Genomic DNA, 16,228 nt, shown 5'->3' on the forward strand with positions numbered 1-16,228 from the left:
TCTCCTGTTTTATGTAACCTGAGTGATATTTTTATGGAGGCTGAAAGGACACTTGGGCCCTTGGCGTAATTGGGTGTCTAACCCACAAGTGCACACTGCCAAAACCAATTATTCAAATGAGCCTCCCAACCAGGTTGCTCGGAAAATGCCAGATGGCTAGATGTCTGTGGAGGCAGCTCTCCTCTCTGTCCTGCAAGCAGCCGAATCACATTTCAAAGTTTGAGTTGATAGCAAGTTTCAATAACTGATTCTATACAGTAAAGACAGGTTTCTGGGGCAGTAGATACTAAGAATTAGTGGCTTGGGAGTCTACAGGAGCAAAACAGTGGACTAAAGTCAGGAACACCATCATTTCTGGTCTTAGTTCCTCAACCGCTGCTCACCTAGCACTGGTTCCCACTGTAAAATCTTTCTGTGGTGCCCACTGGTTATTAGAAGGCATCTGAGCTGTTTAGCCTGGACTTGAGGCCTGTACAGTATCACTGAGCATCCTTCCATGCTCCTCACCCACTGGCAACTTTACCCCTCCTATATCTTCTCTTCCTTCTGGACTCTTCCCAGAGCATACAGCCGCCCATTCTTGCTGAGATCTGGCCTCTTCTGGCATTCTGCTTCTGCTGAAGTAGGCTTCCTGCTACTTATCTTTCCTCTGCTTCTGTTTTCCCTCTGCCTTCCTCTCTCCCTTGAATCTACTCTCCCTCCCTCTTTCTCTTCCCTCTCTTCCTTCCTTCCTTCCTTCCTTCCTCCCTTCCTTCCTTCCTTCCTACCTTTCTTTCTTCCTTCCTACCTTCCTTCCTTCCAAGTACATACATGATACCAAGCAATAAGAATGAGAGGTAGGCTTGGCCCCATTCTGAGCTGAGAGGTCACAGGGGAAGGCATTCTAACTCCTTGGGAATATAGGAATTGGAGCAGTCAGGGAAGGCATCCTGCAGGATATCCTGTGTGAGATGAGTCTTGAATGATGAGTGCAAGTTGGCCCGAGGAAGACAATGGTAACGTGTTCTGAAGGAATAATAATGAACAGTGCTGATAGAATACAAAGCATTAGATGAACACAAGCTGCCTGACGCTTCTGTCAGTGTCTTATGTGTATCACTCCGCTGAAGGTAAAAGGATGATAGTTAACACACTCCTGCTCTCATTCTCATTCTACTGCTTAATTTATAGGGAATTCGGGAATCAGAAAATCAGAGAGGTAAAAATATTAACTTCGTTGTTGATGAAGGCAGAATTTGAAAAACATGGTCTGCAATGTATGGCCCAAATTGGCTTCTATTTGATTTACCCCCAAATTCAGCATCCCATCAGCCACAAGTAGAGGAGAAAGTAAGCTTCCAGAAAGCATGCCATGTGACCAAGAGCAGACCAAAATGGAACTTTCCTGCAGGGTTCCATGTTCAAATCCCCAAACTTCCAAAAACCAGCATGCTGAGGCCTGAGGGTGGAGCTCCATGGGTAGAGTACTTGCCTACCATGCCCAGATTAAGTACCTAGAACCACACAAAACAAAAGAAACATGAGACATGAAACAATAAAACAACCTAAAACATTCTTGAGGTTTCTAGGCCCAACAGGCTCAGTTCCTTGAGTTGACCAATCAGACAAATCCATCCCCTCCCACAGGAAGGAGTAGCAAGGGTGTGTGGAAGGGTATACCACCTTAAATCAAGAAGGTAGATTCTCATGCCCTCATCACATTGGAGAGAAGGAAGCTGACACACATAGAGAAGTTAAGTGTTCTGCTCATGATCCCTGGTATTTGCTGGAGATCAAGGAATCAAACTCATAGTGCTTACTAGGGGCCCACAACTCTGATCCTTGCTTTGATCTGGAGCCTTAAGTGAATAGAGACCCTTGGAGAATGAAGTGTGGGCTGTACTCATTTTCAAGGCTGTGACCTTCATACACTGGGCAGTTCATGCACCATGTATAAACACCAACTAAGAGGATAATAGAGGCTCAGGAGCAGCCCAGGCTTATTAAACCTTGAGACTCAATGGGAATTTTACCAGCCACTGTATGGAGGACCTCCTTTCTGCAATGAGCTTATAAGCCTTGACCATGCTTTCCTTGCATGATGTACAGATTGGTGGTATGGGATGAGAAGTGAAGACCAAACTGTGGAGCACCCCAAACATCAGGCCATGAAAACAGCTAACAGGTGTGGAACACATATCTCAAACTAGGCAGTGTCCTCAGCATCTCACATGGACAATACAATTTGGTCCTCACAGCAACCCTCTGAGAAGGACAAGTCTTCACTTTTCTGCCCAAGAAAGTTTAGCCACAAAAATATTAGACAGATAAGAGGATATTTTCTAGGCTTCTGTGTCCGTATTTGGATTTGGGGTCCTTAGAACAGGTAGATAAGGAACTTGCCATTCCCTACATGGGAAAGACGTGAAGGACTTCTTCCTTACTATGTTACTTCTGCTCCCTTTCACCTAAGAAATTGCAACACCCAGTTCCTAACTTCAAGGCCAGTGAGCTCCTTGAGAAAATGTCACCCTTCAGGTTTTTTAAAAAAAAAAAAAAAAAAAAAAAAACAACAACAACAACAACAAAAAAAAACCCTTTATCAATGTTCTTATGGAGAGAAAAAATATCTTCTTGGTTCTGAAATGAACTTTCAATCCTACTACTACACAGCCCATGACCTTGGCAAATCTCTTCTTCACTCTTGGCCTCACCCTCCCTTTCTGGAAGTGTACGGATAGGATTTGGTAGAATTTTGAGTTCTTCTAGGTGGTGACTAGCTCTGGAGTGTGTTAACTTGCAATGCTGGGGAGCTCCTGGAGCCTAGTATGTTCCACTTCCAAGCAGGAGACTGGAGAGAAGAAGAGCCTGTTGAAGCCATGTTCTGCACAGGAGATAAGCTATGTTCATGAAGCATGAGCTTTTCCTGAGGAGATGTAAACAGAGTCTATTCCACCAATTAGGCACCAAGGACTAATCGATGTAACAATTACATCAAGGTTAAACTTGGCCAACCAAACAGCAGAACCACCAAGAAGTCTCACCCAATCATAGATAATGACTTCCTCATAGCTGTGTAGATAGAATCCTCTGCTTGGGTAACCTTCCACACTCTGTGCTCTAACACTTCCTGAGACCAGGAGGTTACCAGCAGTGGGAGCAGAACTACATATAGCTGGCAGGGAGGTTTAGGGAGGAGTGGCTGAACTCTCAGGTGAGGGTCCAACGACCTCTTTCTATGAGGGAACACCAACATGTCCAATCCTGAGGGTCTCTTGCAAGCAGTCACAACTACTCTGATGATAGTGCTGGCTGTTGTGCTTGGAGGATAGCAGTCTGCAACACCCACCAGCAAAGCTTTTCCTTGTCTACTAGGAATAAGTGGTAGGAGAAAGAGCCCCTGAAAGCTTGGGGTTGGAGAGGATTCCTTTTCCAGATCTGGGCAGCCCCTTCCCCCAAATCAAAGGTCACTGTGAAGGAATGAGGGCCTTGATGCAATTCATAGACAAAAAGCCAGAGTTCTGGTTTTGCTACTAACCAATGGAGGGTGAGGACTATACAGTGTGTACACTGCACTGTAGGGGGCTCGCCCCACTTTTCTTCCCAGGGTACTCTTGAGTAGGGAGAAGTGAGAAATATTTAAATAAAAATATAGAGGAAAGCCGGGCAGCAGTGGCGCATGCCTTTAATCCCAGCACTCGGGAGGCAGAGCCAGGCAGACCTCTATGAGTTCAAGGCCAGCCTGGTCTACATAGCGAGATCCAGGACAGCCAGAATTGTTTCACAGAGAAACTCTGTCTCAAAAAACAAATGAAAGAAAAAAAAGAGAAAAGAAATATAGAGGAGAGAGACAGATAGAAACACAGGATAGCCTTGGGAGGGCCTGGATCAAAACCTACTAGCCCCTTCTGTCTCTTCTAAAGGGCTATTTATAGAAATGTCAAGGGGTGGAGCAAAAGACCTCCCCCTAGCACAGCCAAGTGCAGACCCTTCCAAATGCCTGGTAACCACGCATGTGGTCAATCCATGTGTACGTAGGATTGGTAAGGGTATGTAGCTCTACTGGGTAAAACAAGCTCAGATCTCACTAGGAAACCTTTGTGGACCCCAACACTGCACCAAGGTTCCTGTCGGGAGGCTGAAACTCTAATCCCAGCTCAAAGTCTTAATAGAGTGTCATCATTTTTATGCATTATACACCTAGAAGGGACTTCAGTTGGTGCTTTGCCAGCCTGGAAAGGGACGCCTTTTACCAACTCTTATACAGATACCTTCATGCTTGTCTCTTATTTGGAACTTAGTTTCTCCATTTAAAAACAAGATGATTGGGGGTCAAAAAAAAAAAGAGGACATAATGTTGAAAAGGGAGGTAGGAGTGTACTGGGGAGGAGCTAGGAAGAGAAATAGGGTGAATATGATCAAAATACAGTGTGTGAAATTCACAAAGAATTTTAAAAATACAATTATAATAAGATTGTTAACTCAGCATCATCCTTTCACCCAAGGGACAGTCTTTTAGGATCTCCCCTGACACCCAAGACTACTTCAAACAAGTCAAATGAAGCCTGAGAATTTGGCTTGAAGTTGGTGGGCTGGGTTCAGGCCAACCTCTGTTGCCTGTCCTTGTTGGACTGTGGACAAACCCCTTAGCCATCTGAGCATCAGTTGTGTGGAGACTGCTAGCACAGTGGGATAGAAGTATGTTCAAACTCTCTTCTTCTAGCTTCTTGAAGGTGTTTTCACAAACACATGAATTTGTGATAAGTCACAAAGCTACTCAGTGGAAGACCCAGGACTCAAACCTACATCTTTCTCATTTTGGAAGACATGTTCTTATCCATCTTCCTCTGCCTTCACCATTGTCTTAGTTCAGGTTTCTATTGCTGCAATGAAAAACCATGACCAAAACCACAAAGAGGAAAGGGTTTATTAGGCTTACATTTCCACAGCACTGTTCATCATCAAAGAAAGTCAGGACAAAGACTCAAAGATGGCAGGAACCTGGAGGCAAGAGCTGATGCAGAGGCCATAGAGGGGTGCTGCTTACTGGATTTCTTCCCATGGCTTGCTCAGCCTGCCTTCTTAAAGAACCCAGGAACACCAGCCTAGCGATGGTACTGCCCGTATCAATCACTAAATAAGAAAATGCTCCACAGACTTTCCTACAGCCTGATCTTGTGGAGGCATTTTCTTAATTGAGGTTCCCTCCTCTCAAATGACTTTATAATATGTCAAATTGGCATAAAACTTTCCAGAACAGCCATCCTGATCACAATGTCTCCTGATGTGGTGATCTATGAAGAGATGGTAGGAAAATGCTGTAATACCTTCTGTGATGATGAGTGGGTATGTTATAATTATTCTTATTTGGCATAAAGGGCACTGCATTTATCTGTAGCACAGCAGAGCACATCCCTCTTGCTAAGCACTTTGCAGGGGCTGTTGATGACAGATTGTCTGGCATTCTGACACTGACCAATCAATAGAGCTAGAAGGTGCCTCAGGCCAAGGGCAATTGAATCCCAACCTTTTGTGGCATTAAATAAAGCAATATTTATTTTGCTTTTGGTGCAAATATACTTAATCCAATCCATCTCATTGGTAATGCTGAAAAACTGCTGTGTTTAGGGGACAACTGCATGCATGCCCCATACATCTCTGCTTGTCAACGTCAAGGCTCCCAGGAGTATGCAGCCTCATGGTGTTCGGAAGACTGATCTGGAGTCTGTTATGCTGAATTTTTCTTTATCTCTTAGAAGAAATGAAATGGAAATCATAAGGAGGGAAATCGAAATCATTGCTCTCACTCTGGCTGCCATCATTACAACAGGAAGGAGGCACTGTATCCAGCTTTCTCTTGGGCCACCAACTAGCTCCCAAGTAATGACACAGAGACTTATTATTAGTTATGATTGCTTAGGCTTATCTTATGCTTGTCCCACTAGCTCTTACAACTTATTTTAAACTCTTTCTCTTCATCTACATTTTGCCTCATGGCCTTTCATCATTCTTTCCTTCTGTATGTCCTACTTTCCTGCTTCTTATGCCTGGCCCACTGGTGGCTGTCTGTCCGGCTAACCCCAGGCATCTCCTTCTTTCTCCCTTTTTCTCTTCTCTTCTCTTTTCTCTCTCTCTCTCTTGAACACACACACGCGCACACACACACACACACACACACACACACACACACCTAGATTCCTCCTGCTATATATTCTCTCTGCCTGCCAGCCCCACCTATCTCTCTACTGCCTAGCTATTTATTAGACCAATCAAATGTCTTAAGCAGGCAAAGCAACACATCTTTACATTGTTAAACAAATGCAGCATAAATAGATGTAATACATCTTTATATAGTTCAACAAATATTTTGCTACATAAACAAATGCAACATATTTTTACATAGTTAAAGTAATATGCCACAACAAGACACAGTGTCCTTCCTGAGCTGGAACTGTTTACTTGCTACTTGCATAACAATCTTTGGAACCAGCATGTTTATGCCATTGCATAAGGAAGGAAGTGAGCAGGACAGGAAGAGACAGATGAGAAGCACAGTGTTCCTTTGACAGATCTCATAATGTCACTCAGACTGTAGGACCTCAAAGCCTGGCTGTGGGCCACTGTGGCAGCAATAAGACCTAGTTTGAATCCAACTCTATATCGTAGTCATTGAGTGACCTTCTCAAGATCAAACCCTTCTTGGATTTTATTTCCTTGACTATAAACAAGGATAAGTATCTCCTTCACTTGACTACTGTGGGTATGTTCACTATTTAACAGAAACTTGTATGTTTCAAACCATGGTCAATTTATCACTTCACAAGAAGGATCTGGACTGACAAATGTGTTGTTAGGTGATTTTGCCAGGGTGTAAGCATTGTCGAGTGTACTCATGCAAACAAAGGCATCTGTGGAATCCCTGGTAATAGAATCTGTAGTTTTATCACATGGTCCATCACTGACTGAAACACTGTTATATTGCTAATGACTACATGTAAGTAATTTCCTAGGCCTGTTTATAGACCAGCAGAGCATTGATTCATGCACTTATGATTCTTTCCATTCATTCAATACATATTGAAACTTCTTGACATTTAAATATAGTATATTATGTTGGATTGGGGAGTGATGCCATTCCAAGGACTTAGACATTATCCCTGTTCTTATATAGATCACAGTTTGGAAGAAGAAAGAAAGAGATACTCAATAGTGCTTCTAACCCAGCAGGAAGAACTGATGTAGCATGTAGTCACCTGACCTTCATATATTTTCATTTCTAAGATTGTACTACTGTCAGCTATTTTATTCCACTGGTACCAGAAATAGCCTCTATATCAGAACATAGGTCTTAATTTTGAACCAATGAAGAAGTTAGCATAAAAAAAAAACCAGAGTAGAACACCAGAGACCCAGATTTTCATCTCATGACTCTAAACTGGCAGTTGGAGGAGTAATCGGTCATCTTCTCCTTTGCCCTATCTTCGGGCACTGGTTTCTTGGTCATAAAAGAGTCTGCACCACCATTATTGGCTGCCTAGTCCTTATAGCCAGCTAGGAACACAGCAGAGCATACCAGGAGCCAGTTAGCAATGCTCATACTTCCTAGCTTTGTGCAGCCACCCTTTCTACCTGGACTACTCTCTTGTGCTCTGACTCACATTTTGAGTTCCACAAAAGTCTTCAATCTTGAAAAATTCATACAACTAGTGTTAAGACGGTGGTATGTAGCACGAATCTTAAACAGTCTTATTAATAAAACAAACAAACAAACAAAAAATCCTCAGGGCCAGGTATTGGGCTGAATGCTGGAAGATCAGAGAAGCAGAACAAGCCACAGCCACCTCACCTTGCCAATTCCTCAGCTGATCCTGTTTCCTCAGACTGGAAGCTTCTGAGTCCTCATCCAGAATGAATCTCAGCTGAACTGCTGTTCAAAAGCCTAAAAGCTTAACTAACTCTAGTTCCTGGTCCTCACGCCTTATATACCTTTCTGCTTTCTGGGATTAAAGGCTCACTTCCTGGGATTAAAGGCGTGAGTCACCATGCCTGGCTGTTTCCAGTGTGGCTTTAAACTCACAGAGATCCAGATGGATCTCTGCCTCCCAAGTGATAGGATTAAAGGTGTGTGTGCCACCATTTTCTGGTCTCTATGTCTATCTAGTGGCTGTTCTGTTCTCTGACCCCAGATAAGTTTATTAGGGTACACAATATTTTGGGGAACACAATACCACCACAGTGGTAACCATCTGTAAGCTTTGAAAAACTGTGTCAGCCAGCAAGATGGCTCAGAGCACAAAAGTGCTTGGCATACATGCCCGACAATGTAAGTTCAAACTCCACAACATGTGTAAAGGGGGGAAAAGAAAACCAGCTCCACAAAGCTGTCCTCTGACTTCCACATTAATGCTCTAACACATGTAAATCACACACACACACACACACACACACACACACACACACACACACACACGTAAATTTTAAAAGGAAACTTATATTAAGACAAATAAATGAAAGTAAAAGAACCAGATGATGCCAACCTGATTCCAACAATAGAAATCATTTAATTTGGATAAACTTTACCGGAAATAATTACTTTCTTCAAGGTCCCTGACTTTGGGGCTAAAGCCAGGTTATTGACACTTTAGAATCACGTTATAAAAGAGACCTCCATGAATGGAGTATAACATGTTTAGTTTACAAAGAACACAGAACTCAGAGAGAAGAGGTGACTTCACCAAGATAACAGAGGCAGCAGAGGTGGATCTGGTACCATTGTCCCCTAGCCAGGTCTCATGCATCTTTACCAAAATGTTTTGCTCTGGAAACATGCAACTGCTAGGAGACTGATTGCCACTCAAAGAATTCTTCAAAAGTCAGCTCAAAAAGTGCCCACGCAGGTTCAACTACCAGAGGGTCACTGGGGTCACTAGGGGTCACATGCTCTGACTTCTAAGGCACACTAGGATCCTTGAGGACCACTAGGATACTGACGTTGCCTTTGAGTCTCCAGTGACTCTACTTTCATCAACAGGGTGGGTCAGGGAGGGTATCTCTCAAGATCTCCAAACTCTAATGCTCCTCTTCCAGGCTTTCTTTTGAACGATTTCTTTACTGTTTTAATTTATGTGCATGTGAATGTATCCGTGCACGTGTATACCTTATGCGTAGGTTTTCATTGAGATCAGAGGAAAGTAGTGGATCCCTTAGAGGTATCTCTCTAGCCTCTTTATTCGGTTTTGAATTTATCTTTGAATCAAAGATACATTGTGGAAGCAGCACAACTAAAAGGGAGAACCATGGGGCTCAGGACCAGGATTCCAGTCTAGGCCCTGTAGAGTATTGGTGTGTGGCTTCAGTGGAACAGCTTGCCTTCTGTGGCTCTTAATATTATTCCTTGGGCAACAGAGCCCACATACATTGGCTGGATTCATAAGAGGTATACCATACAAGATTGGAAATGTCCATTCAATAATTATTTCTTCAGTGTTTACCACAATGCAGGCTCCTTGTCAGGTGCAAAAACACCAGCAATTTGTGATCCAATAGAATAGAGTCGACACTGTGTCTTGTGCTGTCGTCAATCTGCTGGGAAAGCAATGTGGCTGCAGGGGCAAAGGAAAAGCAGCTACCCCCTATTTATAGGAAGTGCAAATCTCTCCCACACCTCCTGAAGGAGGTGGCATTTGAGTTTAGATCATTTCAATGATGCTACAATTATCACCATAGCCACTGTCAACCCTGGCCGTCGTTTCTTCAAGTTCACTCTGTTCTGAGGGTTCTGCTGGGGAATTTACACACATTAGTTCATACACAGAATCCAGAAGGTCAGGGTTGTTATCCTCATTATACCTATGATAAAACAGAAGCTCACAGGGATACTTAGAAAAGAAATTTTACAAAGGTCATAACTGATAAGGCAGACAGCCAAAGCTTAAACCCAGTTATGAGTCCCAAAGCCCCCAGCCTCACTGTTTTGTGCAGCTCCTGGGCTGGGGCTAAGACTGATGTGAGAAATCACTGGGAAGAATATTCTAATAGAGATATCTATAAATGAGATAACCTAGGGGTCATGGGTTCCAGTCATAGAGGTATCTTAGAACAAGCTGGCAACCTGTGTATGACACTGTTGACAACAGAGAACAGATACAAAGCTAAACAGCAGTGAAGAACAGTGGGTTGCAGTTAAGCACTGTTACTAAGATCATGTTCCTTTCCAAATTGTTAGGTGTTCAGTAAGGGCTTAGAAAGCTTGCTGTGCAGTGCTCAGGTGATCCAACTGCTTGGTGACTAGACACCAGGAATTGGATAATGTAAGATCTTCCTAGAATTTTCAATAAAATAGCTCAAAGGGCCAGATGGTTAGGGATATATTCAAAGTAATAAAGACTGTCTCCAACTGCTTAAGCAGAAAAACTACATATAGCGAGGGGCTTATAGCACCAAACAGAAACCGAGTCAAGCTTGAAAAACAAAGAATTAACAGAATGGCTCTGAAGGGTAATGTCTTTGTCTATTTTCTGTTGCTATAACAGCATACCTAAGGTTGAGTGATTTACTAAGATTCCACATCTGCTTGGCTCACTGCTGGCTTGGGTCTCCTTTCCTTATAAAATCACTAATGCCACCATGATGTTCCAATACTGTGACATCATATAATTGTAATTACTTCCCAAAGGACCAACCTTCAAATACCATCAACAGATAAATTTGAGGATTAACTTTCCAATACTTTTAACTTTGTTGAGGGGGGGGGGGATGTTAAAAGCATTAGCAGGCTGGACTAGGATGCCCTTGTCCTGCTGCACATTGCATTCCTTACTACCTTGTATCACCTAGCTCCAAATCCTGGACACATGTGCCTATCGCCCAAGCCTGGGTTCCCTGCTGCTGCTGCTGCTGCTGCTGCTGCTGCGCTGTCTTCAGATTACAAATAAGAAGGAATGGAGAGGCTGGAGAGATGTCTTAGTGGTTAAGATCACTGGCTGCTCTTCCAGAAGATCCAAGTTCACACCGTGGCTTGCAACCATCTGTAACTCTAGTTTAAGGGGATCTGATACCGTCTTCTGGCCTTCATGAGCACCAGGTGTGCAAATGGTACACAGACACGCAGGCAAAACATCCATACACATAAAACAATACATTAAAAAAAGGGGGGTGGTGGATTTTTCTTGCTTCTACAGTCAGAGACAGTACAGCCATCGCCTTGCTAATATGGATGTGCATGTTTACCCCACACCATCCATCATCTAATAACAGGGTTAGGTGCTGGGTATTTCCTCAAGAAATATAGACAAATGCTTACTATACGTAAAAGGAAGCAGAGCTTGGATTTGAACTCATATCTGCTTGATTTTTTTTGACTGAAAAAAGGGATAAAAGGCCTTCTCTGACCATGGCTACCCACTCCAGCCTCCTATGGTCTGCAAAGACAGTTGTCCATTCCACTCATAATAACATATCATGGGATAACAAAGTACAATAAAAAAAAAACAGTATGAGTTTGAGGTACCATTATGTACCAGAACCTAGGTCTGTTATATGCTTTTCCTCACTTGATCCCCACATTGTTCTGAGTTACAAATGGATATAAATGCAAGAAGATGTAAGTACATTTCCTTTCTCCTGTTAGTTTCTAAATTCTTGAGAACAGAGACATCTGCTGTCAACCACTGTATCAAATCACAGTGCCAGGGAGCTTGTTTGTTCGGAAGGCTCTCCATGCAACTATGGTGAATTACTGTATTTAACTGGACTCACCCTTGTTCACTAAGCCAATCTACCTTCCTCAGTTTACTTAGACACAGAGAGTTTATCCTAAACTCGTTACTCCCTAGGTGAGCATGGGTTTTATTTAAAGCTGGACAGTCTTGGGTTTTAAGCCAGCTCTACCAGCCGAGCACCAGGAGACTGAGTCTTTTTGTCTGTCTTTGCTCTCAAGAATAGTAATACTGCAGGTGAAGATATTAAGAACTGCATGCATACGGTGATAGATCAAGATGCTGCTTAGATACTTTCTTTTTGAGAAAACAATAAATTAAAGAAGAATAGGGAGAGAAAAGTGTGGGGATGGGCATTCCAAGCAGATAGAGCTAGAAAGTAAGCGGGAGTACTGGCGTACACTAGTCTCTAAGAAGCTGACTTCAAAATTAGAAGAAATAAAAAAGGTCATTTGTAATGGTTCACAAAACAGTCTATCAAGAAGATGTAACAATGCTAAACACACACACACACACACACACACACACACACACACACACACACACACACCAAACATTGGATCACCCAATTTCATAAAACAAACACTATGGATATAAAGTTACAGATGGAACTTAACACAATAATAGTGGAGGACTGCACTAGCCTACTCTTCCCCACAAACGGGTCACAGAGACAAAACAGGAGTCAACAAAGAAACATCAGAATATTCATTCTGCTCAGCAGCTCAAGTTGCTTTCTCTAAAAGAGATCACATTTTAGGACACAAAACAAATCTTAATGGAGACACAAGCACTGGAAGAATTTCTTGAATTCTATTTGATCACAGTGGAATAAAATTAGAAATGAGTGGCAAGCAAAGCTATGGAGCAGCTCACTATTTCAGGCGAGTTAAAAAGTCCTAGAATTGAATGAAAATCAAACCACAATATATAGCGATCGGTGGGACACACTGAAAGTGGTTCTAAGAGGAGGTTTATGGTCGTTATTAGTGCACACATTAGGAGGAAAAGCCAGAAAAAGCTCAAGTAGATAATTTGATGACGCTCCTCGTGGTCTTATAGGAAGAAGAACAAGCCAAACACTGAATCATAAATAGAAAAAATAAAAAAACACAAAGGTAGAAGTTAACGAGATGAAAATCAAAAGAATATTGCAGTGGATCAGCAAAACAAAGGGCTGATTCTTCTCAAAAGATAAACAAGATTGACAGACTTTTAGCCAAACTGGCCAAAGGACAGAGAAGACCCAAATTAATTGAGTGAGCTGGTGTAAATGAAGACACTGTCACAGCTATTGTGATAATCCAAAGGGTCACCAGAACACACCTGAAAAGCTCATGTTCCAATGAGTTGGAAAGTCTAAGAAATGAATATATTTCTAGACACTTAAGAACTACCAAAATTAAACCAAAGGGATCTAAACAACCCAAGTATGTCTGCGAGCAAGGGACTTAAAATAACAAGAGTCCCCCAACTAAAAATGTCCAAGCCCAAGTAAGTTCACTACTGTATCTTATTTTCTAAAAAAAAAAAATGTAGAAGAACATCCTCTAGTACAACATGACTATTTCCATTGTGACTAGAGCATCTGTGACTATCCAGGAGACCCTCCCAAGATCAGACCTATTGATATCACAGGGGGGGGGTTCGATTTTCTACTTTCCATATTAAGGATTATTTGTTGTTCTTAAGAGTGATTTTTGGTTAGGCAATAGGGAATATACCAGACCTCCCTCACAGGATTGCTGTTAGGATTAATTCAGATAAAACATTAGTACTTAGAAAAGTACTTGGCTCTCAGGACATGAGTTGATACCACATTGTCCCTTGGTGATGGAGATGTTGTAAATAGTTTTAGGGTTGTCTCTTTCTTGCTCCATAATCAGAGAGGCCAACATAAACACTTGGCTGATCTAAATACAGCAGTGGGAGACAAAGGATAACCCAAATGCTTGCCAGGCATCTAATGTCCTTTCCATTTCATCCCTCCTCCCGCTAGGGATTCCCATCAATACCCCTTTACCAAATGCAATATGATCCAGTCAAAGCAAGCTGTCCTCAATACCCTCAAATACCAAGTGGTTTTGTATTCCCTTTTTGGCTTATGCATTTTCTTCTGTCCTCAACATTGGGGAAAAAATCCACTCCTTCAACAAAGTCCAACTCACATGATTTCTTCTTTTTGAGGTCTTTCTCCATGTGTCTCTCCAAGTGTGAACATAACAAAGCATGGTTATATTCTCTCTGTGTTTATTTTAAAGGATAGAAAAAAATCATTATTGTTTGTCTCCCTTCCCATCTTCTTCTCAATTATCTTAAAGGAGAGGAAGGTCTCCAATATAGTCCTTTATTTTTCCAAATAGGGCATACGTGGGAATGTAAATTATATAAGCAGAGAGAAAGTGTAAAATTGTACTGCTTATGGAAAATAAAGAGGGAACATAGGTTGGCAAGCTATGTTAAACTAAAGGGGCAGAAGGCTAGGGAAGGAAAAAGATGAACATTCTAGGGGAGAGAGATGACAGGGATATAGCTAACATCCATTTGACCATGGATTAAAAATCTGTAAAGATCAGTATTTTATTTTCTAAGTGATGGGCCACAGGCAACACTTGCTCAAGAAAGCAAGATAGTCAGCTCCATGGGGGAGACTCATTCTGGGCCAAGACCATGGACTGGACAGTGACACCGAGATTATTGGAAGTGTGAGCAAGCACAATGGTGTTGGAAGCTTTTCTGTAGCCTGGCCTATCATGGAGAGGGTGTAGGCTGTATGAAGACATGGGGGTACCTGGAGAAAGTACCCCTACTCAAATTCAAACAGAACTTTGAACAAATATGGAAGATTAAGAGAAGGGAGAGGTAGAGGACCAAGGTCACAATTATACTTGCCACAGTGGCATGACTAACAGAGGGTGTAGAGAATGTAGTATAGGTAGGCATCATTCTCCAGGTGGCACTGGAACAAAGACTCAAATAAGCAGGACAGTGAGTCACTTGGGTACCTAGAGAAGAAGTATCTGGGCAAAAGAGCAGCCTGGCACTGTCCTTGAGGAAGGAAATGCCTACTGTGTTGGAGGAACATGAGGGACAGTAGCTGCTACAGAGCAAGCAAGAGGGATGGCGGAAGCAGCTGAGACCAAAAAAGCTAACATGGTAGATGAAGTGGGGCCTCCTAGCCTGTTGTAAAGATGTGGGCTTTTATACCCAAGGTAACAGGGAGCCATTGCAGCAGCGGAGAGATATGACTTATGTATTGAGAAGATCACCTTGGTCATTGTGTGAAAGGTTGTAGTGGAAGGCAGTAAGGATGGAAACAAGAAGACCACCAAACTCAGGTGGTATCAGTAGAAGTGATGAAAAATGTTTGTATATTTGGGAGACAATAATTTAGCAATAGGTATGGAACACAAAGGGATAATGGGGACACTCAGAGATACCAGTGATTCTGGCCTCAGCATTTCTTTCACCTGCACTGTGTAATGTGCCTGCATTCATAAGTATAAAAGTGGGATCAAGTCACAGGAGTATTTTTTTAACCTCTCTGTAATTGAGTGTCTTCTTCTATCAGTTTGGAATCATAATAATAGTGATTTCAAAATATTGATAGCACTAAATTAATAAATCCTAGTAAACTGCTTAGAACTCCACCTGGGAAACAATAAGTGACTTTTCCCCTCCTGATTGTATTGGGTATTTGGGAAGCTCAGCCCATCCCATCCGTACTGACTCTCGGTTTGGACTTTGTCTAGGTGCTCTCTGATGGGGTTTGACCTGAATCGTCACTGGCTGGATCCCTCTCCGTGGGCCCATCCTACCCTGCATGGAGTGAAGCAACTCATCATCAAGATGTACAACGACCCAGTGAGTAGCAGGATGCCCTTGGCAGCTGCTGGCCAATGGCCGGATCTGGGAATGGAAAATTATATGAGAAAGTCCTCAGGCAGATTTAAATTAGGGTTACAGGAGCAAAATCAGGAAGATATTAACCATGCACGTGTCTGAATTTTACAGGCCCAGTGTCTTCTCCCAGCCCTTTCTTTTCCCCACCTCTCATAAATATTGACTCAATTGTGGTAGTATAATGGAATGAAGGAAATACATTGTAGCACATCTTTATTTGTCAAGGTTCCTTGATGATAAGCCAAAGAAATGCAACTTGAATTAGTATAAGAAAAATAGAGAACCTAATGGAATACCAGCAGTGTATAATATACTTGAAGAATGAGGCTGGCCTACTCCACACATAGGGAACATGACTGCCATGTGTCCCATCTGGTGACTCCCACTTCTACCTTGACTTGCTCTCGTTTTACAAAAAGTCTGTAGCTGGCCTAGTTTGGAGGGCACATACACCTCTGGGCAATATAGCCCAAGAAGCAAGAATATATAAAGATGGCACAGTCTTGGGGCCCATGAGGTTGGATTTGGGGCCCTGGTCCTGGAGAAGAGGAGGGTCTACTGTTCTGGAAGTAAGAAGAGAACCATACAGACAGAGCTGCACTATGTTCATGCAGAGGAGCAAGTTGTTG

At 42.5% G+C, this 16,228-nt stretch overlaps 1 protein-coding gene across 8 annotated transcripts in view; it reads left to right on the forward strand.

Moving 5' to 3' along the window:
• LOC131903881 (BEN domain-containing protein 5) overlaps window positions 1-16,228 on the forward strand; it is a 1,181,880-nt gene that overhangs the window by 1,062,560 nt on the left and 103,092 nt on the right. For all 8 annotated transcript variants that reach the window (XM_059254709.1, XM_059254708.1, XM_059254710.1 and 5 more), the window contains one exon: window positions 15,449-15,560. In XM_059254709.1, coding sequence (XP_059110692.1) covers window positions 15,449-15,560 — 112 coding nt within the window. The remainder of the gene's footprint in view (window positions 1-15,448; window positions 15,561-16,228) is intronic.

Source organism: Peromyscus eremicus, chromosome 2, assembly GCF_949786415.1.
Source record: "Peromyscus eremicus chromosome 2, PerEre_H2_v1, whole genome shotgun sequence".
Taxonomy (NCBI): Eukaryota; Metazoa; Chordata; class Mammalia; order Rodentia; family Cricetidae; genus Peromyscus; species Peromyscus eremicus.